This window comes from Chamaea fasciata, unplaced genomic scaffold (assembly GCF_029207755.1).
Source record: "Chamaea fasciata isolate MVZ Bird 193981 ecotype frontalis unplaced genomic scaffold, bChaFas1.0.hap1 SCAF_4, whole genome shotgun sequence".
NCBI classification, from domain to species: Eukaryota; Metazoa; Chordata; class Aves; order Passeriformes; family Sylviidae; genus Chamaea; species Chamaea fasciata.
In genome coordinates this window covers 68,408,807-68,433,048 of record NW_027094089.1, presented here as the reverse complement: position 1 = coordinate 68,433,048, position 24,242 = coordinate 68,408,807, and the positions used below count along the sequence as shown (strand labels likewise).

The 24,242-nt window shown below is 41.2% G+C and overlaps 1 protein-coding gene across 2 annotated transcripts; it reads right to left on the bottom strand.

The window, feature by feature from the left end:
- Window positions 1-1,254: 1,254 nt before the first annotated feature.
- On the bottom strand, window positions 1,255-10,016 carry CUNH5orf63 (chromosome unknown C5orf63 homolog). 2 transcript variants are annotated; one of them, XM_066181865.1, is made up of 5 exons: window positions 9,721-10,016; window positions 7,963-8,093; window positions 5,187-5,307; window positions 2,449-2,505; window positions 1,255-1,697 (listed from the first exon to the last, which is right to left on the bottom strand). In XM_066181865.1, exons 3-5 carry the CDS (start codon window positions 5,304-5,306, stop codon window positions 1,518-1,520), a joined length of 357 nt encoding a protein of 118 aa, XP_066037962.1. In that variant the 5' UTR covers window position 5,307; window positions 7,963-8,093; window positions 9,721-10,016; the 3' UTR covers window positions 1,255-1,517. The 2 variants fall into 2 exon arrangements, with proteins under 2 accessions (XP_066037962.1, XP_066037963.1); XM_066181866.1 differs by lacking the exon at window positions 9,721-10,016 and adding an exon at window positions 9,502-9,522.
- Between the last annotated feature and the right edge of the window lie 14,226 nt (window positions 10,017-24,242).

Sequence of the window (24,242 nt, the reverse complement as noted above, 5' to 3'; positions counted from 1 at the left end):
GGAGGCCATGAAGGAACAGCCCATTTTCACCACAGCAGATCAGCTGACTTACTAGACCACACTTCAAAAACATTAAAGAGTCTATCATGAATCCTGCTGTATTTCAGTTTGCTGTTCCAGCCAGGCATTGCATCTGGATTCTTCCCTCTTTGAAGACACATCTGTCAAGTGAACCCGCTTAAACTCCTAGTGAGAAGACTGAATATCACAATAAGAACAGAAATGCAGCAGGTAGGGATTAGTTTCTGTGTTAAAGAATCTATTAACTACATCAAAAATACCAGCAACTTTCTCCAGTCTATTAAACTATATGACCTAAAATGGTTGACTTTTCCTAAATCTGTCATTCTCTTCTTCCTGAAAACATGTTTAACTTGAGCATTCTGTCCCCTTCACAGAGCTACACTGCCTATGGGGCTCTAATGTAACTGCAGCAATCCTTGATAAAATGGCATTCCTGCCACATGATAAATGGATTTGCAGCTGAGCAGCAGACAGAACTGAAATGTGAAAAATAGACTATTCCGTTTTAGATGTTAGCAATAACTGTATCAAATTGTGATGATCATTCTATAGATACAATTTCAGTGAGAGTGTGTGGTCTTTAATCAAGTGTCCTTTTAACTTAACAGTAAATGCCCTCTTTTCCACTGCAAATTATCATTTAGGATAGCTCCTAGACTTCTTGAAGGAATTCTCCTACGCATCTACAGTCTACACACGCTAATCATCTTTTAAACACTGGTCCTGGCCGGATACCACAAACCCACAAAAGTCCTCTCACCAGCTGAGCAGGGGAGAGAAAATACAATAAAAGGCTTGTGGGTTGAGATGAGAACACAGAGAGAGATCAGCCACTGATCACTGGCACAGGCAGAAGAGACTTGACTTAGGGAAATTAGTTTATTACCAATCAAATCACAGTAGGAAAAAGACAAAGGAAACTAAATCTTAAAAACGCCTTTGTCCCACCATCCTCTTCTTCCCAGGCTTAACTTCACTCTCAGTTTTCTCTTCCTCTTTCCCCTCAATGGTTCAGGGAGAAGAAGAACAGGGGTTGTGGTCATTTTATTAAACATTCTCTCCTTCTTCCTTGTCGTCACTCATCATCTTGGACATGGCCAGAGGGTCCATCCTGGAGCTGGCTGGTACTGGCTCAGCTGGGCACAGGGGAAGCTTCCAGCAGCTTCTCAGAGAAACCACCCCTGTACCACCCCCCACAAACCAGGCCATGCCAACCCCATACAAACAGAGTTTACTTTATCTGCTGTTACAGAGCAGCTTTTATTCTGTCAGTGAAAAACCAGCCCACAAGAACAGCAAATGAATGGCACAGAAAAGGTGGCTCCTGATGCAGCTGGGCTGGGTGATTAATACAAAATAGAACACAAGTCACTGAAGTTTTTCAGACTCATATGTCCTAAGAAATTTAAGGCCAGATAATCAGTATGGGGTTTTTTTTTTTTCACACAGTTCTTTTCACCTTTGAGATCTGCGTCAGAGCAGCTGCATTTTCTTCATTGTTTTCCCCCATTTTGCAACTCCAGCTTCCTAAGTTGGTCCTCAAACTTTTGAATGTTGACTCGATGCTTCATTAAGAACTTCCCATTTAAATGAAAAACAGGTATGTCATATTTGTATTTATCAAACCATGCTGAGTTCTCTGGAAGGGTAATATCCACCTCCTGCAAAATAAACTGTGGCAGAAAAGAAATTTGTCAGTTCTTACTGCACACTGAAAAACAATACCTGCTTGTCTTCTGATCAGTGTTTTCCTCAGAAATGCAAGGCTGTTTTCTGGAAGCTTGTGGATTTATTCTTTGTGTTGCAGATCAGGGTCAGGTCTTTTGAGTACAAAATATATGTAACCACAACCCTTGGCTGCCTCTCCACAAAGGGCTCTCTCCCTAGCCCAGAATATTCTTGTTCCACTGTGCAGAACCACTCTCCTGTGGGCAGCAACCTCAATAAGCATGCAGCTGGGAACAAAACAGGCAGCAGACTGCACCAGCTCTTAATGCTTCCATTGAAAGTTACATCCTTCAACAGAGAAATCAAAAGCTGGTAAAAGAATGGCAAAAATTGCAGTCACACTTAGTACATATATTCAAAGCCCCACTTAGTAACATTCTTCCTAAATTGTAATATTACATGCCTCATAAAAGTTGCAAACTCCCCCTTCAGACAAGGCAACAGTATTTACAAAAGGAGTATTTTCAAGAACTATGTATTGGTTTGGTCTGCCAATACTTATCTGAGTAGCATTGTCAAAAAATGCTTTTGGATAATGAGTTTTATGTAAATCATTGCTGAAATTGTCTTGAAGAGATCATCCGTGAAAGAATAACAGATGCAAACAAATCCAAGCAATTTTCTTTTTACAAAGAAAGAATCCTGATTAACAGTTCTTACCATTTAGAAAACATATACAGTATTTCCATACATTACCCTTCTCTTGTATGGTTCAAGAACTTCTTTTGCTTCATCACACAGAGGGCATGGTTTCTAAATGAAAACATTCAGAGTAGCTTAAAGCATGCAGTAAAACACAGAAGTTGTTTGTACTGTAAAATAACACACACAGACAGCAGCATTCATTACTGTAAATGCAGGTTTCCTTCCCTGCACCAAGCACCCTGTTGTAGGGCTTTCAAAAACTTTACTTACTACTGCAGTATGGATGAAAAAAAAAAAACCCAACAAACTATCCAGCCACTGAATTTAATTATTTTACATTTGCTATTCCATTTCTTATGGAGGAAATTAACAATCTTCTAAAAGCTGATTCAAGGGAAAGACCTTAAAAGTTCTGCAGAGACCCCTTGTTTTGGTCAGCAATGGATATTCAAAGCACTGTCATCACCAAAAAAAGACAGCTGCAGGTACCTTTCCTGCTAAAAGAGGAATGAGAAAGCCACACAAGTAACTTCCAGCCTCTCTCAGACCAAAACACATGGCTCAGTTCAAATGGGAAAAGAAGGCAATTTAAGACAATGTGGGTGGCTTTGCCTGGAAAAAATGAAGCAGGATCCTCCACACTGCAGAGCTGTAAGGAAAGTAACCTCCAGAAGGGAGAACTGGCAAACAGCTGCAGTGTTTTGACCTGTGATGGGGTCAAAAAACCCTCACATTTTTGAAAACTCCCTCATCTTCCTCTACGGTTGAACATCTGAGTTCTGCTGACCACCCAGGCCGTAACTGGGGTAACTCACTTGAAGGCATGCTGCTCCAATGTTTTCAAGAGCAGAATTTGGCCTATAATTAACATGGCAAAGTATATAGAGGTGAACATGTTCGCCCTGTCCCTCTGCCCCAAAACACCTTCCACAGCTGGAAAAGACTTTCTTCTCCTTCTCCCACTGAAAAATCTTCCTAGAGCTTTTTTAAATGTGAAGTTAATCTGAAACAGCTACTTTTTATTTCCTGCATGTGAATTATTTTGGATTAAACACTCTATTTTATTTAAATCTAATTCAAATTGCCTTTCCCACACCGACAAGTCCTTGTGCTCTGAAAACCTATGCAAGATACTAAAGTGCTGTGTTCTTCATAGTCCTGGTTGCTTTTGGAGGGACTGGTTAAACAGATACTGGTGACTGAGAGGAATGACCCAAAATCCTGCACATCAGTTTTGTAACACAACAGGCTCCTTCCATTTAAAACAGGACACACTTGGTTCTTCTAGATCTGTGGAGAGCTTCCTAACATACCAGGCACATAAATGCATTTGGCCAAGGAGGCTAACTTTTGGGAAAAAAATACGGTTTTACTCTCATGGTAAGCTTAGGCACTAGGTGGTACTGGTTTAAAATGAAAAGTGAATTATTTTAACAAACAATGAAATCTTTTTAAAAAGTAGATTTACATAAGCAATTGTTGCACAAGTGCTACGATGGTCAGAAAAGAGGACTGCAAGGGGAAACCCATTTGGTAGTCTCTATCAGTTTGATCCAGAAGTCGTAACTCCCTTCTGCTTTTCCTCTTCTTTTCTCTTTATTAAAAATAAGAAAGAGGCAAACAAGGGGTCAATTAGCATAACCTAACAGTGTAGATTAATATTTTTATAGTCTGTGCTTTTCTTTGCAATTGACACAGAACATTTAAAGTTAACAGTAAACATTTAGAGTTGAAAACACCTTTAACAAAAGGCTATTCCAGAGAACTGCTGGAAATCTGCTACTAGAAATTTTGATTTCACACAGCGCCTTACTAGTTAGGAATTTTACAACACAAAGAGCTTTTTTTTTTTCCAACTATTAACCCAAAGGTAAGAGCACTATTCCCTACCTTACCCCATTTGAATTATGAATGAGTTGAGGTTGAACTGGGCAAGGGGAGAGAAAGCTGCAATTTTATAGTTCTGATTATTAAATGGATGCTGACCTATTATTTGTCACACAGATTAAAAACTCCTGTATAGTTACTGATGAAATTAACAAACATTGTGCAGGAGAAGGAAATTATTTTAATCATATTTAAAACCACCACATTAATGTCAGCACTCTCAGCGCTTTGCATTTGTAGTTACTCTCCTGTTGAAGGCTACAACATAACCCACCCTGTGCCATCCTTTATAAAACTGCAGAACTATGCAGGCAATAATCAAAAACAATTAATGGAATGTGACAGTCCAGAAACAACCCTTCCTGCTCATCTTATCTGTTTTCTAGATATGCCTAGGAATCCTACATGCATTTTATCTGTTGCAAATAAAGCAAAAAGAGGTAGAACAAAATCTACTTTTCCCTCACATGCTCCCAACACTATTTGGATACATTTTACAGTCTCACAGGTGGGGCTGAAATTAAAATGAGCACTTCAAAGAGACTGCTTTGACTGTTGATATTTATGGTTGGCAGATTGTGTACACCAATTCATCCCTCTTCTCCATTTTCAGGGTGAAACAACGGCAGCTGGGACAAATTTTCAACTACTAAATGAACCATAGAGTCACTGACACAAAACTGTCCTGACATATTTGTTGACTGCTAATTCTTGCTTGCTACAATGAGAGCAGGACTGTGCTGCAAAACCTGGTGTGCAGAAACCCACTAAGTAAAACACTTTGAAGGAGGGGAAAAAAGGGCAAGGACAAGCCACTTCCTTGGCTTCTGAATCTGTGATTCCTGCGAATCAGAGCCGATAAACACAGTTTTTCCCAGCTTTATTGTGTAAACAGCTCTTACCTTGGTGAATAAAGTCAACACTGGCTTATTCATGGTGGCTGAGCAGACTTGTCTCCTCAGTGGGCTGGGTGAAAGCCTCACTTGTGGCAGGGCTCTGCTCAGAAAACAGAGCACCATCATCCTGTTTCAGGCAGAAATAAAACTCTGAGTTGTTCTGTGCCAAGTTACAGCTCAAGAAATTTAATGTCAGGATAAATGCAATGCTTCTGTGGTGGCTCTAAATCACATACAATCAAAACGTTCATCCCAGGGCTTTTATGCTCATGGTATCAACACATTCATCATGAAGGTGGTTTACTACGTGGCAGGCCAGAAACATTGTGCAGCTCAAAACCAGCAGTTCCATTTAAAAAAGATGAAAGAACAACAGAACATCTATGTTTTCTTGTTGAAATGCCTCTTTTAAATTCCCTAACATGAATGCTGACATAAATGCATTATGCTGTTCCAGCTCCACAGATGCCAGCTGGAATTACATATTTAAAAATGCAAAGTGCCATGCTTTGAACCTCTGTAATCTTGCTGCAGTGTTTGACATAGTCTACTTAACTGAATTATTCCATCAAAAAAACTAATATGTACCTAATCAGAATATTTATATAATGCATTCTGCAGTGAGTAAAAAGCTGCAGCCAAGATGATTTAACTTGGTAATATTAAAAGCATTCACACTGTCCCAAGTCCTTCCTGCAACAGCAAATTGATCGATGGGTTTGTGATTCTTTTGAGAGAGTTTGAATAAGTTAAGTGTTATTGAAGGGTGCCATGTTGGAATCTTGAAGTCACCTGTTCATAATGTCATTAATAACAACACTGCTTCCACCAAACTTTCGTCCTAATGTGACCTTTACAAGGTATTTTAGAACTGAGGGGCAAAAAATCACAGAGGCCAAAGGGAGGCTGCCTGGTGATTATCAGCAGATATGACACCTGTTATCAGAATTTACATGGGGAAAATGAAATCAAATCTCTTTTACTCAAAGCCAAACTGATTCTGCTCACTTTCAGGCCTGACTTACCTGTACCTTCATTATCTAAAGTTAAACATGCAACGTGATGTCATAATTTTAAACAGCTGAAGAGTGAACAGGATCTCATTGCAACTGCTAAGCATAGTTTAGGATGTTCAGTAAAACAGATCCCAGTGCTCTTTTGCTTCACTGGATCTCTCAGTACTAATATCACAAAGCCTTTTTTTAAGAGGACAGTTTATCCAGAATAACCACTAAGGAAGAACACTGCAGTGGATTCTAAACTTTAATGCTGTATTTCTAAGCCACAATCACAAGAAAATCAAATGGGTGATGGGGCACTGCTCCACCAATCTTCTTGCCCAGCCAAAAGACAGCAGTTGTTAGTTAGAGTCAGTTGCAAGGGGCAGAGCAGTAAAATTCCTGTCACTGAGCAGTGACTGACAGAGCACACACTGCCAAAGGTCACAGTCCTTGGCAGCTACTGCATTTATTTCACTTTGCCAGGTGGAAATAGAAGTGCCTGGGATTTTGCATGTTAAATGTAAGAACAAGCTTGGAAGCTTTTGTAAAAATGCAGGTCTGGATGACAGGAAGAGCTTCAGTCAGATGTGGAAAATTTTTACATCCACAATAAATAGAAGTTGAGAATGGATGCAGTTTTGGCATGAAATATTTACAGCATGTTGGCCGGATCACATGCAAGATAAAAAAAAGCGGGGGAAAAGAGGGTCTGCTTTCTGACAAGTTTTTTAAGAATGCCTTTGTTGCCAGCCCAGCAAGGCTTCCAAATGAGGAAGATGCCCTCAAATTGTTTTGTGGATAGCACAATGAATAAAGCACAGATTTTCATAGATCACATTCTCCCTTCCACACACATATGTGCATAAAACAGCTCCAGTTCAGTCCTATATAGCCCTTTTTTGATCCCTCCATGCTCTGTTCTGAGGACAACTCCTACCAAAACATCAGCTGAAGGGGAATGAATAAAACAGTAACAGTACCTAAGTTTGACATCCCACAAAAAGAAATCAGCCAGCAGTGCCTTAATTTTCTTACTAATTTTACATAATTACAAGCAATTCTATGTGCAGCATTCACTGACCAGTACTGCTACTGAAGAAACAATCTGCTGTTTCCAGGGCTAGCATGAGACTGATTGGATGTTTCTATAAATAACTGAAAGAATACAGAGTCCTATCTGTCTATTTATTCACCTAAGTAAAATGATACAAAAGACACCAAAATGCACAAAACTTTCCATATAATTATTCTGGATCTCTGTCTAGACTACCCTCAATTATAAAGATTTGCTTGAGGGAAAAAAAATGAGTACATAAATGCAAAGAACGATGTTTGTAAACCTGAGAATTTAGCTTCCCCTACACCACAATGCTACAGATTTAACAAATTATTCTTTTGAGTCTGGACTTGGCCCATGCTCCATTTTGCAAAGCCAAGCTGGACTCAATTCCTGTTTATTAGAATTTCCATCACCAAATAAATCCTCATCTGCAGGAAAAGTAAGTTGTGACACTAAAACCATCCATTACTTCATGAGGTAACTATCTGAATAAAATTAATCTTAGCATCAATCAAGAAAAGACAAGCATGGATGGCTTTTTTCTTGAAGTATTTACCTTTTAAGTAACAGCTGAAAGAGAATGAGGGGAGCAAGTACATGCAAATATCAGAATGCATGCTAATGCCATTTAAGACACCTATCTCCTGTTGTCCCTCATTCAAAAACAGCTATGGCCATCAAGGAAACTAAATCTTCTGGCAGTGTGTGTTTGATTACCTACCAAGGAAATGCTGAACAGGAGATTAGGTGCCAAAGCCACAGACCAAGGAGCCCAAGTGAGTGGGGACAACAAATCTTGCAGCCGTGGAGATCCCCACGCAGCTTTTACCCCACCAGATGTTCAGAGGAGGCCTGCAAAATACAAGAAAATCTTTTTGTACAAGCACATAACTCTAGAATTCTTTCAGGGAGAAGAAAGTTCTTGCAACAACTCAAAATTCAAAGATACTATCAGCAATTACAGCTGTATCTGTGGGGTGATGTTATATATCAATCAGTGCATGTTTCCATGCATTTTCTCCTCCAAAGTACAGCAACCTGGGGAAAATTCCATAAACACACTGCATTCCATCCCAGAACGGATGGAAGTATCACTTCAACCCAATGAAAATCCCATTTTGTTCAGCAATCCCTCCAGATGTATGCATCCTAGAATCTGGTCCAGGGCCACACTCCAAATTTCAGGTAATTAAAATAACATCCAACAGCCTGTTCTAATGGCCTGTTCTGAATACTATACAGGACTTGCACAAAACAACACACTGCTACCATAATGTAAAGTTCGTAAGGAAGTTTAAAAGATAACAGTAATAATAGCATAATATAGTATAACATATGTCATATATATCATATATATTATAGAACACAGCATATAATATTTTTTATGTTGCCATGTATCTAATCAAATTATATTAAAATATTACATACTACACATCCTATAACACTATCATATTAACAAATACATCAATAATATTAAAATATTAAGATATTGCAGACATTAATACAGGGTAACATTTATATAGAGCCAATAGAAGGTGGTATTAATATATAATTAATATGTAGTATTGCTTTGATGTACTGTTTAATTATATTGATACTGTTGTCATGCTATATATAAAACGCATATGATATTGTATGTTAATTATATATAAAATGATAACGTATATTATGTGATATGTAAATATTTTATGTATATGTACAGCTTGTATGTTTTAAATATATACTCATACATATAGACACATATACACATATATTAACATAGATTATATATACATATCATATCTACATTATACATATATATACATATGTCTACGACACATTATATATACACAGATATATGCATACGTATACACATACACATATAGATATATACCTACAGATATGTATTTATATAAAATAGATAACAATATGGATTACATATATGTATACATATAATAATATATACACAGAATATATACAGAATATATACAGAAGATACATATATTTGTGTGTAAATATAATATAATATAATATAATATAATATAATATAATATAATATAATATAATATAATATAATATAATATAATATAATATAATATAATATAATATAATATATACTATTAAAAGAGCATAATAAGAGTTTTAACATTCTATTTGGACACTTTTGAGCTAAACCACCCAAGTCCCGCCGGCGAGGCCAGCAGGGTACAGTGTATCAAGAGGCCTCCTCATTATTCCTCACAACGCGCCAGCCCGACTGGTGATGCCGACACTTGCAAACCTGTTACCGGACCCTCGGCAGGAGCCGGGGCACCGTGCTCGGCAGAAGGCGCGGAGCCGCACCCCCGGCGGCAGCAGCATCCCTGGGGGAGCCGCACACTGGGGCGGTGGGGCGGGCTGCAGCCCGAAGAGCCAAATCCCGGGGGAGCAGCATCCCGAGGAACCAAATCCCGAGGAGCCGCAGCCGCTCCGTGTCGGGTCCGCCCGGTCCCGCACCCACCTGCGGGAGCTCGGCCGGAACGCGCGGGCCGCGGGCGGGGCCGCGCCGGCTGTGACGTGACGCCGCCACGGGAAGGAAGCGACACAGGCTGGGGCAGCGCTGCCGGGGGCGAAAGGGGCGGACGAGGCCCGCAAGAGAAAGTAAAATGCTAATAGTAATAGTAATAACAGTAATAGTAATGTAATAGGAACAACAGCAATAGCAATAACAATATCACAAAGTTTTGTTAGTAAGTTGCAGATTCACCATGGAAATTGTTATGTTAGTCCCTGAGCTAATGCTATGAGTGCATGGAGACGGGGCTTGGATAAACGGGGAAGGGTGAAAGGTAGGGGAGAAAAAGAAGGGCAATTAGAAAAAAGTGGAGGGAGGGAGGGAGGGAGGGAGGGAGGGAGGGAGGGAGGGAGGGAGGGAGGGAGGAAGGAAGGAAGGAAGGAAGGAAGGAAGGAAGGAAGGAAGGAAGGAAGGAAGGAAGGAAGGAAGGAAGGAAGGAAGGAAGGAAGGAAGGAAGGAAGGAAGGAAGGAAGGAAGGAAGTCCAGATGATGAGATGCCCAGGGTCCTGGGAGCATCGAGGGTCTTCCTGGTCTTGTTATAAATGATCAGAGCCAATTTCCAAAATCAAAGATTTATTTAACAAATTTGAAAAGCAGTTTCGGAAAACACCACGATAAACTCGGACAACATCAATCGAATGTTGGGTGGACAATCCAGGAGCAGCAAAGGGTGCATCTCCGGAGTACTGCCCACAAATTTGAGGTCTCAGGGTAGGTGTTTTATACCATTTTTCTACCCTGAGGCATAAACAAGACGGTAACAAAGAACCTGAAGAACATGACATCATGTACATAGCACAATCATTGAAATGTCCTGTATCCCACAAGGAATATCTGAAAGAGCTTCCTGAGAAATTGAAAAGTCGTCTGAATGAAAAGTCTCCGAATCTTCTGTCAGAAGGTTACTGCCGCCCTCTGCCCAGATTGGTATCAGATCTCCTGATGAACTGTGAAGATGTGGTCAGCCCATGATTAATGGGCCGTTTCCCGGTTATCTCTCTGGCAGATGTCGAGGTAACACCTTTGGACTGTGAAAAGACTGTGGTATGTAAAGAGATGCCCTGGAACTGTTTCCAGGAATTCAGGGTTTTTTACATTCCACTGCAAAGTTTAATACACACAATTTTGATCCACGAATTTAATACCAAATATCTCTTACAGTCTCCTCCCGCCTATAAATCAACCTTTGGTCATCGCTTCATACACACTTCTGTACTGATGCTGCCTTTTATTTGTTGTGTCCAAGAACAAGGATGTTTGTCCCAGAAAAGCACTGCCGTGCCTCCGCATAGCCCGTTTTCCAGTCACATCTTGCTTTTACTCAGTTTGTTGGCAACAACAACCCTTGGTTGGCTCAACAGCCATCAGGCTCCCCGTGGCCAGCACCAGCACTGCTCCAGTTCTGCCATCAGAGCACAGTCCTGGATGGCATCTCCCCCACTTCCCTCATTTCATGCCCTCTATTATGTACCAGAAAGTGGGCATCAGCCTCAAAATCTTCTCCTCCATCCTCCTGCAACATGTATTTTGGGCACCCACTCAGGTGGGTGTACTATATAATGGAAAAAAATCCACATTATTGGCGGGTGTCATTAGTACAGAAAGGGTCTCAACAATGAAAGCATACAGGGAAAGAGCTGGGCCTGTTAAGTTTAGAGGTGACTGAGATGGGCTCTTATTAGTGCACATAAATATCTCCAAGGCAGGTGCTAAGATGATGCACTTGACACTCCATTTGATTACTCTGAGGTGTTTCAGTTGTCAGGTGTGTTCATTTTCCTCTCTCCATTAAAGTTCTAAGTAAAAAATAGCAAGCATCCACTGCTGGGCAACTAAAGCTGCAGGCTCATGTTTACATACAGTTGGCTGTATTTCTGTCAGGATTTTGGTTTTGCCATAGTAGTTGTCCCTAGGCCGAGAGTGGGAGACAAATCTTCTGAGCAGAGGCTCAAGTCATCTTCCCCTCCTCATCTGTGCTTTGAGAAGCACAATAGCACATAGGGGAAAGGCTCTCCCGGGGGTAACCCTACCCTGCTGATGTGACACGTGTAATTAACCAGCATTTAAATTAACAAGAGGGAGAGCTCGGGATCCTAGTGACTCATTTTCAGCCACTATCTTAATCCCTGCTGTTGAGCAGAGATGTAATGCTGGCAGCTGACACTGGCTGCTCTTTTTTTTTTTTTTTTTTTTTTTTTTTCCTCTCTCTCTCTCAGCATCAGAAATTTCAGTGTCAGGCTTTGGTGTCTCGTGCTGCTACAGGACAGACCTGACAAGCCTCACACAAGGGAATTGCTGAGCTGGCTGTCACCTGGGTTTTACTGTCTCAGAAAGGGTGGGAGGACATTCAGAGAGAGGGCAGAGGCAGGTTGGAAAGCAGGTTTAAGTAAAGAGACCAGCATGCTCTTGACATCTCAGGTCTCAGATTAATTTTATCCCTCTCACTTCCAAAGCAAGTCTAGCCTTCTCTGGGTCATGTGTCTAAAATTCCCAGAGGAACCTGGAAGAGACAGCTCCCAAAACTGGTCAGTTTTTTTAAACAAAATTGCTGCTCAAGGCCAGAAGTGATCTAGCTGTGTTCCTTTCCTGGTTTCAGTAGGACTACCATGCAGCCTAACACAGTTCAATTAACCAAAACACTGACTGGTCCTGCCAAATCACAATTTTCTTACACTGCCAGATGTGTTTATTGTTTTGCACCCAGGTGTGGACTCGTTTCACCCTCAGATCAGGTTGTTTGTAATGTGGTATAAGTATCTTAAAAAAAAAAAAAGGTTGAAAGAAGATGGGAAAAATGAAAAAAGAAAAATAATAATTTTTAAAAAGCGCTTTCCTTATGCTGCAAACATCTGCTTTGTAATCAACCAGTTTTGTTTTGGCAGGTTTTTGATACACCACTGTAGATATCTCAGCACAAAATTAGCTTTGGTTTTAATCCAGTATTTATGAGATGAATCTTCTTAATCTTCATAGTGACAGATGCAGAAAGAATTATTACTTAAAGCATGTCTCACTATCTCTGTGCTTAGGAATGAGATGGATTGCTGTAAAGTTTGATATTTAAAAATGTGTTCTGAGATCTGAAAGAAGTGCAACTCCACTCTATTTTTCTTTATGGCATATAGGACATCTTTAAATTTCAAGGACAGTTATGACTCAATGGTTAAATTTGCTGCACCATGCTGTGATGCATAAGTCCTCTTTTTTTTCTTTTTTTTTTTTTTTCCTTTTTAAATATATTTCTTAAATAAAGTGTGGGCATGGTTTCACAATCCAAACTAAAAAGAACTCATGCTCTGATGGATTACATTCAATTTGCTTCTCCTCCAGATTTCTACTTTATTTCTCTGTGTTATTTTGATGTAGAATCACAGAATCATAGGATGGTTTGGGTTGGAAAGGTCCTTAAAGCCCATCCGGGACCGCCCATGCCATTGGCAGGGACACTTCCCACCGTCCCAGGCAGCTCCAAACCCCAATGTCCAACCTGTCCTTGGACACTGCCAAGGATCCAGGGGCAGCAACAGCTTCTCTGGGCACCCTGTGCCAGGGCCTCCCCACCCTCACAGGGAAAGATTTGTTCCTAATAACCAGGTTAAATCAATCCTTTTTCAGCTTAAAGCCATTCCACACCTCAAATCCTGTGGTCAGTTTCAAGCACCTCACTCCAAGGACGACATTGAGGGGCTGGAGCGCATCCAGAGATGGGAACGGAGATGGGAAAGGGTCTGGAGCCCTGGGAGGGGCTGAGGAAGCTGGGAAAGGGGCTCAGCCTGGAGAAAAGGAGGCTCAGGAGGGAGTTTCTGGCTCTGCACAACTCCCTGACAGGAGGGGACAGCCGGGGGGTTCGGGTTCTGCTCCCAGGGAACAGGGACAGGAGGAGAGGGAATGGCCTTGGGCTGGGCCTGAGGGAGCTTTAGGATATTAGGTTTAAAAAACTCTTCATTGATTATCAAGCATTGGAACAGGCTGCCTGGGGGAAGGAATCATTTGCACTGGTAGAAAGTGAAATTCTTAATACTCAAGTAACTTGGGTATGAAAAAGGTGACAAATCAGAAGAATAATCACAGCATCACATATTCAGTAGCTTCAATAAGAAGCTGAGGAACACCAGAAAAATGTGTTAGAGAATTTGATTCTAGTATGAGAAAAATTTTGCTGTAAAAAGAACAGCTTTTAGAGATCTTAGTCTGAGGAAAAGCACCTTAAGGTATATGCTTAAAAAAAAACCATAAAGTGTTCCTTAAACTATGAATGCCAGTGGAGGAACATTTTCATTTGAATTAATGACCTGCAGAGGGGAGGAGATTGCCTGCCCATGAACTTTTTACTGTCTGCTAGGGATCATACGAGCACTAAACATGGTGACACATAGTGCAGTAGTGATTTAGGCAGCACTTTGAATTTATGTTTGTATCTCATGTTTTGTACTGGACCATTGCCATGGTGACACATGGTATCCAAATATTAATTTACCGGAAAAGCACTCAGTTCCAGGCCAAGCCAGAGCCCATTGGAAATCAATGCTATTCTTTCTCTTCTCTTTAAAAAGCTCAGGTCAGGCCATTCTTTTGCATGCAGCACAGAAAACAGTTTGTGGTATGTTTGCTCCGAGTGCTAAGACAGAGTTGTGTTTAGCAGCTTTTTTAATAGTAAAATTTACTTGACATAAATTCCAGGTCAGTGAAGAGTATTTGAGGGAGATGGAGTTTTTATGGGATCTAGGATGAACACTTCGATTTTCAAACAAATTAAGGCTGCTCTGGTATTTGGTGTCAGCAAATGCCCTAATCCCCTCATCTATGAGATTATATAGTTGAAGAATAAGAGGACAGTGAAATAATGTGTATAATTTTGGGACAAAAATTACCCTCACAAATTAGGTGAGGGTTGCAGCAGTCACTTTGCTAACCAGAATTTTCCCATCTCATGCTCACTGTGCCTTTGATTGCTCCTAAGTGACACATGAACAAATAGCATTTGCTTAGCATTACAAAGTGAACAGCAGAATTTTCATTTTACTCCTATATATTCATACCTTCTTCCTATAAGTGTCTCCCTGTGCTTTGTCTCTCAAGGAGAAAGAACCTCTCCTTGTAACATCTTGCAAGTCTCATCACTTGAAAAAATACAGTTTGAAAGAAAATGAGGGAAAAGACTGAGTGTGAGGCCCTGCTATGGTCTTGAAATGAAGAACAGTTTCTTTTTCAGGCTAATGATATACTTTGCAATGATGTGTTAAGTAATGAAGTACTAACTAATATGAAATGTGTTTCTTTTATTTTCTCCCACATAATATGGGATTCTAAAGGAAATGGATCTTCTAATACCTTACACTCTTAGCACACCTTTCAAATTAATCCAAAATATAGTTACTATCATGCAAAAGTTGATTTTTGCTGTAATTCCTAATTGATTGTTTTACAGTGAAACACAAGTCATATTCTGCTCCTTTGTTAAAAAGCTAACAAGAAGTGTTAAGACTCCTAAAACTCTACAGAAGTGGACTCTTTTGAAGTCCACCTGAATAAAAAAGCTGTGCCTTTACATTTGAATTTACAATTGTTTTAAAACCTAGCTATCTGATTAAAGTCAGCACATGGCAGAAAAATTCTATTTCTATGATTTTTTTTTCTGAAGGAATATTTTGGGGCTTTCTGCTGTTTCCCCATTTGCTACACAGTAAATAATTGACTGACTACCAGCATAATCTATGTTATAATCCATTCCCTTTAATGTCATGGACTTTTTTTTGCTAAGTGTTTTTGTGTTTTGCTAAGTTGTCTCAGTTTAGATAGACAGGTATATGCCAGGGAAGATTGGAGTCTCTGTTGGAATGTACGCCCCCCCTCCCCCTTTCCAAATTATTATAAATTTGCAATTAAAAGGCTGTAAGGCAAAGATTTTGGGAATAGGTATTGCAGTTCTTTACTAGGGATATAAAAATACAGATGTTGTAGTACAAAAGAATAAGCAAACAAAAAATCCTAGAAAATCTGACAGAGTCAGAAATACAACCTGACACCCTGTTGGTTCAGGGTGTTGGAAACAGTCCAAAAGCAAGCCCTCCTGGAGAGGCAGATGTGGTCCTGTTGGAAGCAGAGATGGTCTCGTAGAGAAAAAAAGGGTCCAGAGATGGGTCTGGTCTTCCTTTGGGAGTCCCATGGGAACACTGGCTGGCTGGTGACACTTGTGGCTCCTTTTATCTAGGTGGAAATGGTTTGGCTCCTCCTCCCTTGGTAGAGCATCTCACAATGGGATGATGTAATGTGTCATATCATTGGTGAGCTTTAATGGCCCATTAACAGAAGATATTGCCATGGGGGTAGTGGAAGACTGAGCAGAGATAAGAAACAATGCCCCACTTGGTTTTAATAGCTGGCTTGTTATCAGAGAAGTTATCCCTACCCTTCTGGAGTTACAACCGATAAAGAAAAATGTCCCCAACTGGGGTTCAACAGATGGAATAGAATAAACTTTTTTTTTTGTTACAAAACCCAAGATGTAAGTTTGTAACAGCAGCAGTGTGGTGTTTTTTGTCGATTTAAAATTAATTATAAAATTATTTCAAAGTTAAAACTGAAAGGTGCATTGGACCATCTCAGTTTAAACTGAAAGGTGCATTTATATAGCAAAATGCTGAGAGTGGTTCAACTGCAGTAGAGTTTCCAGGTCTAGAGATGTGATGAGTGATTTTTATGATATAATTTTTGTTTCATCAGTGAGATGGAAGATGAAAAAAAGGCAAAAGGGGGCAGCTTCAAAATTTATACAGAGCCTGTCTCCTGAAGAGAACTTTTCCAAAGCATGGGAATGAATTCCTTGTGGATTTACTGTTCTTTTCTTAAACAACCTAAAGTCACGGAAAAACATCTTCATTTGCTGCTAGGCCTTTACCTGGATTGTTTCTCTGCTCAGAATGTGATCTAGCACAATGTGATGTTGCTATGATTTTTTTTCCACAGATGAGAACTCTGACTTTCTGTGTAAAACCTTGCATTACCAAAAATGCATTGAGCTACATATTGCCTAAACATTTCGAGAACTTGGTTTGACAGCAGCAGAAAACAGTTGTGGTGTGTTGTGTGGTTCTCTGAGTGGGGCTGATCTCAAACCCTATTCAGTTGTAAGCTTCTAATGTTTTTTCTTCAGCATGCAGGGAAGTACTGCCCCTGATACTGCAGAGAGACACATCATGGGCTAACTCCTGCCTTGGGTATTGCTGTAATTAGGATTTCACAGTAGAAAAGTTGTTAAGGGACAATGATATGAAGTTTCTTATCATACTTTACCGACTGCTCTGAGATCTACATAAAATGAACAGCCAGAAAGGATGCCAACTTTATTGCAGCAGCATTTCCAATTAAAGCAGTCCTGTTGTAACTTGTGCACAGGTGCTATAAAATATGAACTGTTCATTTTATTCCTAAACAATGCAGCTATATCATCCTTCTCACCCCCTCTGTTCTTTCTCTTTGATTTAATTTCAGGGCATTTAATTCAGTACTTCACTGGAAATTCAACACTTACCTGGAGAGGTTACACTGGAGTTTCCACAATTTCAAAAAACAGTGTGCTGGCATTTTGTTTTTTCTACCAGAAGTCAGTTTCTAATCCAGAAGTAACATTTAACAAGACTGTGTAGCTTTCAGTATGCATATAGGAGAAAATTTATTGTTTTCTGTTGACTTCTTTATCTCCTGATCAGCTCTCAGTTTGTGCAGGTGTGTGGATTATTGGGTTGAAAAGAGCTAAAGGAGGGAGGATTCCACAATATTTACCTTTTTTTTTTCTCTCAGCACTTTCTCTGTCAGTGAACAGAGCAACAGCCTGTACACAGGCTCAAAACCACTTTTTTCCTGGGCAAACATTCCCTAACCCATCGTCCCCTGCAGCGGCTAATCTCCAGTATCTCAGAGTGTTAGCTCACCTCCTATTTCCCAAAGGGGTTCCTTTTGCCGGCTGGCGTTCCTGCTTCTTTCAGCAGCACTTTGTTCTGCAGGGCTCGTTGTCTGCCGCTCAGCTAGACGATTGTCTCTCCATCACACAGGGAACCATTTGACAATGATTGACAGAGAGACATGGACTCCATGGGTTGCATACATGAAGCCGTTTATTGATACATCTAGCTGAGTTTATATACCTTTTCATTATATAACAAGTAATATTGCCAAGTACATTGCTGATGTCATGCCTCGCACTAACACAGGTATGTGCCGTCTTATCTAAGTTCTGCTTGCTGAACATGTATCATGCCAAGCGTATCTCTGTCTCTTGCGTTCCTTTCTCAAACTTCTGCTTTCGGTTGCCAAGGCTTGCAGCCTACTAATGCTAACATGTCCATTTCCGCCATGAGCTGAACAGTGCTCCCAGCTTGGCTCTCTAGCTGTATTCCCACACCTGAGCATTCCCACTGAGCCTGACCTCATTCTAAACCCACTGCAATTAGCGTTTTACAGAATTCTCCTGTTATGTGAAGGTCGTGGGTTGGAGACAGGCACACAACACAGTACACACCGAGGGTTGTCAGCAAACAGCTCGTTTTATTGTTCAGAGCTTCTTTTTATAGGAGGTTTGAATTTCCCAGGCTTGGATAGCTCATTAGTTGGGATCTCTGCATCGCCCAGATCTCTGGCCAGTGATGTGTTTGCATCCAGGGCTCGGATGGTTGGCTGAGGTCTCTGCTTGAGTTCCATTGTTTACCTAGGGACTTGTTTCTAGAACAAGCCAGGTTAGCCGAATTGGATTTATGACCAGATTTATTTTGTCCAGCTACAGACTAGCTGTGCTGAGACATCTCCCCCCATCCCTGACAGATAATGACCGTCATTTTGACCCCTGAAAATCTAAGCTGCAACAGTCAAACCCCATCACAAGATCCAGGAGAGATGATACAGTTTTTTACTCTTTTTCTTTTCTCCCTCTCTTAGTTTTTTTTTTTTTCTTTCTTACATTTCCTGATGTAATATTTTTTATGTTGTCTCATTGCTATATGACTATAGATAAAAATAACTGGAATGGCTAAATACCTGCTTTCCATTGCAACCAAATTGTCCTAAAATAAATTATATACACATATATATATATATATATATATATATATATATATATATATATATATGTGTGTGTGTGTATATATATATATATATATATATATATGTATATGTATATGTATATGTATATGTATATGTATGTGTGTGTATATACATATATATATGTATGTATGTATGTATAAATAAATAAATAAATAAATATATTCACAAATGCCAATCATTCATTCATGGCTTCATTCATTCATTCATTATCAATTCACTCTTGGCCAAACAAGAGCTTATTAACAGGAACCTGGATGACCCTTGCCTTCATGGATGTGGGTTCTAACAGTGACCTACTGCCAAATTGCCACCTCAGCTCTGTAGAGAAGATGTTGCTTTGCATCAGCCACGTCTCTCCCAGGACACCTGCCCCACAACTGACTGGAGGAAGGTGTGATGAAGAAGGATCTAAGCAAAAGCCCTTTCTAGTTGGCAGCTACTCCTCCCTACCTTGAATTTGTAGGTATTTTGTACTTGGATTAAGCACTTACCTAAGGCATTCGAGAAACAACCTGTCCAGTTTTTGTTGGGATGTGTCACTGAGGGATGAGGAAGGAACCCCAAAGGCTCAAGACAGAGGCTGTCAGGAGGATGCACATCAGCTGCTAGACTTTATCAGAAATTCCCCATTTTTGTCCCATGTTTGTGAAGCTGCCATATGCCTGCTCCTTGGGCTCCACTACAGTGTCTCCCCCATCTCCTCTGAGGATCCCTGCCAGAGAGAGGGATGCATCCAGAAAGGTTCTTGCCTTTTGGTACTTATCTGCTTGTCCTGCAGGGACATTTGGCTCTTCCAAGCACAGGTCAAGAAAGCAAAAGCATGTGCAGCCACACGACTTCTTGCAATACAAGAACACATAAGGGAAAACTCACCCAAACCCCTCCCCAGTTGTCTTCTTGGTACTGAGATTTCTGGTATCCCAACTTCAAGGCTGTGACAAACTTCCACCCCTCCTCATATCAATGGATGTGTCTGGGGGTGCTTGTGGTTCCTCCACACTGCCCTTCTCCTCCTTGAAGATCATCCGATTTTCCCATCATAAACTCCACCAGCACCTTCACCTATATTCCAGACAGGTAGAGATATTATAAAAGAAAGGCCTTATAAAATATGGTTTAGATCCTGCTATTCTAGCTAAGCTAGAAGTAGCTTGTAAGTTCCCATAAAGAAAAATTGTAAGGATGAACACAAGAACCTATTCTTAGAGAGAAAAAAACTTTGCACCTGCATAAACAATAAATCTGTCCCATGAGAATCAGTGAAGAAAATATGTAAACATATCTAGAGAGAGAAAATGTGATAGACATGTACAATAGCCCTTACCAATCAATGAACTGAGTTTCACTGTATTGCTGACCAATTAGGTTTAACACGGTGCCTTCTGATAGTTCCTATAAGTACGAGCTTCGTGAATAAAGAATGGGCTTTTCTGCATGAGAAAACTGAGTCCCGACTGCTTCTTTATTGCAACATCTGGTGAACCCTGAGACGTGATAGCAAAAGGAGACACCTGCAGTACTGGCCAGCAAAATGGGTCTTAGAGATGGAGACAGCCTGTGAGTTGCCAGAGATAATGTAGACAGGTGAGAGTTGCTAGAGACAATGCTGCCAGGAGCTGCGGGAGAACACAGGCCCTGAGTCATGGGAGGATGTGGCCACGAGTCGCGGGAAGACAGCGGCCAAAAAGATTTGTGAGATAATGCAGCCGGAAGAAGAGCTGCAAAAGTTCAAACTTCAATTTTGAGAAGGAGAGATATTGGGAAAAAAATGGGAGCATGGAAATCTGCCGTGGAGAAGGTTATAATAAATATACGGACATTTCTGTTGGGCAAACAAGAGATAAAACATGATAAACAGACATTGCAAACTTTGCTGCTGTGGTCTAGAAGAAATGGTGTAAAAGTAGATGTACAAACTGCTTTTTTTGTCAAAACGTGGGAGGAGGTAGGACAAGCATTATGGGCAGCAACTACTATAATTAAAAACTGATAGAGAAGCTGCAGTAGCTGCCACCACTGCCACTGCCCAGCTGATAGAGACCCTCCACTTCACACCGCCTGTTTCCATATAATCGTTCCTTTTTCCTCTGCCTATGAAAGAGAGATAAGACTATAATGAGAAGGACTGCCCACAATCTGACAGAAAGCAAAATGCTGACACAGCTAAAAAAGTCAGGTTATTGGTGTTCACTGGATGAAAAATCTACAAAACTGTGTTGGTCTCCTGGGCTGGCAGGACCCCGACTCATCAGAGCTCCCTTGCCTCCTCCCGAGCTCCAGGCGATGGCTTCCCCCATGCAGCACAGTCCCCCTGGCACCTGCCAGAGAGCAGCTGGCCAGCTCTGTTTGCTGAAGTTATGATGCACCGTTATCAGAATGTCTAAAAGATGCATTGAAATATGTTTGATAAAGTTAGCCTTGTGGTTTTCATGTACTGTGATTTTCAACAGGAGTTACTGGAGAGATTTAAAGTTATGTGTGAATATAACATGGCAAAAGCTACCTTCTATAACAGAGACGCTGATAAAATTTAACATGTGGAATATATACCCAATTGACACTGGTTCTTTTCAGAATTATGGTGATGTTAGCTGTTACCAAGAAAATTACAAACTTGTATACTCAAAACCACTTTTTTTCCAAGCCAGTACCCTTTGTGGATAGAAAAAATTATATTTATAAAATGATGTGATTCTTTAGAAAATTTTAAAAAAAATCCCTGTTGTGGTGGTCACCAGTTCAAAACTGGGCAGAAACACCAATTTAGTGTAGTGGTTTTGGTTTGCCAATGTTTCGTTTCCCAGACAATGCACCAATTAATGTGGTGGGTCTAATGTGATCTAAATACCAATTCACCCACTAGAATTATTTACTCCTTTTCTGCTGCAAGATAGGATTAGGAGAAGAGCAAAGCAGGCTCAAACTTTAAGGGGTATGAAGAAAACTTTATTAACAAAACTATAAGAAAAAATAAAAATAATAGTAAGAACCAGAATAAAACTTCCAAAACACTTCTCCTCCCCCCCCCCCCCAACCTTCCTTCTTTCCCACTGACAATGTACACAGACAAAACCTGGGACTTAGGTCCATTTTATCACCTCTAAAATAGTCTTTCATCAGTTCTCTTAGGGAGAAGAGTCTCTTTCGCCATGTCATGGAGACTTCTCCACAAGAAAACAGTTCTCTCATGGCTTCAATTTTCACAAATAGCAGCTGCCCGAAAATCTGCATTTGTGAAGTCCCTCCCATCTCATGCAGCCTTTCCACAGCTGCATTCATGGGCCATGTCAAACTTGTACTATCTTAAGGATGAGCTGTTCAAAAGCAAAGGTTCTCTTCATCTGCCTCTGAGATCATATTCATCTCCAAGAACAGAGGTTGTCATTGTCTTCTTCTTCTTCGTCTTCTTTTTCTTCTTCCTCCTCTTCTTCCCCTCCCCTCTCCCCCCCCCCCCAAGGCAGAGGCTCTTCATCACTCTCATCTTCCTCTCTCTGTTCAAGCTTCTCATGAGATCACAACTACTTCAACTTGCTTCAGCACAAATGCCTTTACTCATGTCTGCAATTTGAATACTCCGTCCCCATACTGTTTTCATGAATCAAAGGGATATTCTAGTGTATCAACAGTCCATCACCATGGCCTGGCAAAAGAATTTCAGCCTAAGACTAAGGCATCTCCTCCTCCTCCTCCCATCTAGGACTTAACTCCTCCTTCTTTGACCTTGGTGTCTTCATGTTGTCTCTCTACATGGTTCCGCTCTATCCTTTTCTCTCGCTTGAGAGAGGATCAGTGGCCTGTAAGTTTCATCTGTACAATAAAGGAGTTAATATCTCGCCTGGGGCCTGCAGTGGTCATGATGGTTTCTGCTGGGCGGTGGCCGAAGCAGTCACTGTGAGAGATTTCAGACCTCACTGGGGCTGTGCCAGGATCTCGTGGCTCGGTCTGGCCAGCGCTGCGGCAGAGGCAGGGCCTGGTCTGGCCCGTGCTGGAGGCGGAGGGGACCAGCCTGGTGATAAGATGTTAAGCTGCTGGGGTCTGGTCTGATCAGGATGGGGCCCCTTGACATCCCCTCCCCCTGCCTGGCAGCAGCTGGAGCCTGGCCCGGCTGGGATGGGGCCCGGCAGACTCCGCAAGAAGGGGCCCGGCCCCTTGGCTGGGCCTGCCTGGCCTGGCCTGGCTGTGTGGAGGAGGGCTGGACCGGCCTGTTAGCTGTTCCCAGTCCGGAAGAAAAGAGAGCTTTACCGGGGTTTGTTCAATTTTTAACATGTGTGTTCACAGAGGTGTGTTCAGCTTCCTAGTGGTTTAACGAGGTGTCAGTATTCAAAACTAGTCACTGGTTTTATCAGGCACGAAGGAAACTGTTAGCAGCTCCTCTTAGAAAAATCATTTCCGTGGGTGGCTTCTTCTGTGGTGGTGCAGGTTTTCCGTTCTTTGGTTGCTCACACAGACATTTGGGTTTGTTTTGCTGTAATGGTTCGTTCCTTGTACCCTCTCCTATTCATTCCTTTTGGTTCACTCCAAGTTGCTTGTCCAGCCCCTGTTCCTGTCAATCATAGGTTATGTAACCTACTGATCCTGTCCATCACTCTGGGGCCTCTCCCTGCGTCCAGAAGGTTCCAGGAGAGGCATTGAGTGATTGGGCAGGATTCAGGCTTCCCCCTCCCTCTGTACTATGATTTGTTTTTGTACCTGTATGTCATGTCTTGAGCCACTCCCTGACTGTTCCTTATTGGTCCCATGCTGTACCATCCCTCTGTAACACCCCCCTTTATAAGCCGGGTCCCTCGCGTGCTCTGGGTCTCTCCTGAGGCTGAGCCCTGAGGTATGGACCCAGTGTCCCATAAACTCAGTCTGCTTCACCTCAGTGGAGTCCCTCCTTTTGTGCTTCCTGCCTTTGCTGTATCCCTGCTCCTGGTAACAAGATCCCCGGTGTTGCCGTGGTGCCAGGGCTGGCCGGAGCCAAGTGACACGGGGCACCGCGACATTCTACCCTGCTTGCAAAATGACAATCAATGCAAAACCAGCACATCCCTTTAGAAATATTAGGAGTAAATATTAATAGAACAAAATGTCACCCTGCAGAAATTAAGTTTAAAATCTAATGTCAAAACACTGAATGGTTTACAGCCATTGCTGAGACAAATTAGCTGAGCGAGGCCTGTAGTGGATTTAGCCACTCAGTAATCAAAGCACTCACTTTCCCATTAACGTTATCTACAGGAAATATTTGTGCTTTAAGAATAATTAGCTCAGAAAAACTCCACTACACAAGTATTTCAAAGACAGTGTGGTCTGGAGAGGATGAAGAAAAACCTTCCCCACTTTCAAACCATAGCAAAGAATCCATAAATGTCACTTTCCACCTTTAAGAA

Excerpts from the sequence above, each read along its gene's own strand:
- CUNH5orf63 (XM_066181865.1), bottom strand. The coding sequence starts at position 5,306 with ATGATGGTGCTCTGTTTTCTGAGCAGAGCCCTGCCACAAGTGAGGCTT. Across the intron at positions 2,506-5,186 it reads TGTTGACTTTATTCACCAAG|AAACCATGCCCTCTGTGTGA; the intron begins GTAAGAGCTGTT and ends GTTTTCATTTAG. Across the intron at positions 1,698-2,448 it reads TTGAACCATACAAGAGAAGG|TTTATTTTGCAGGAGGTGGA; the intron begins GTAATGTATGGA and ends TTTCTGCCACAG.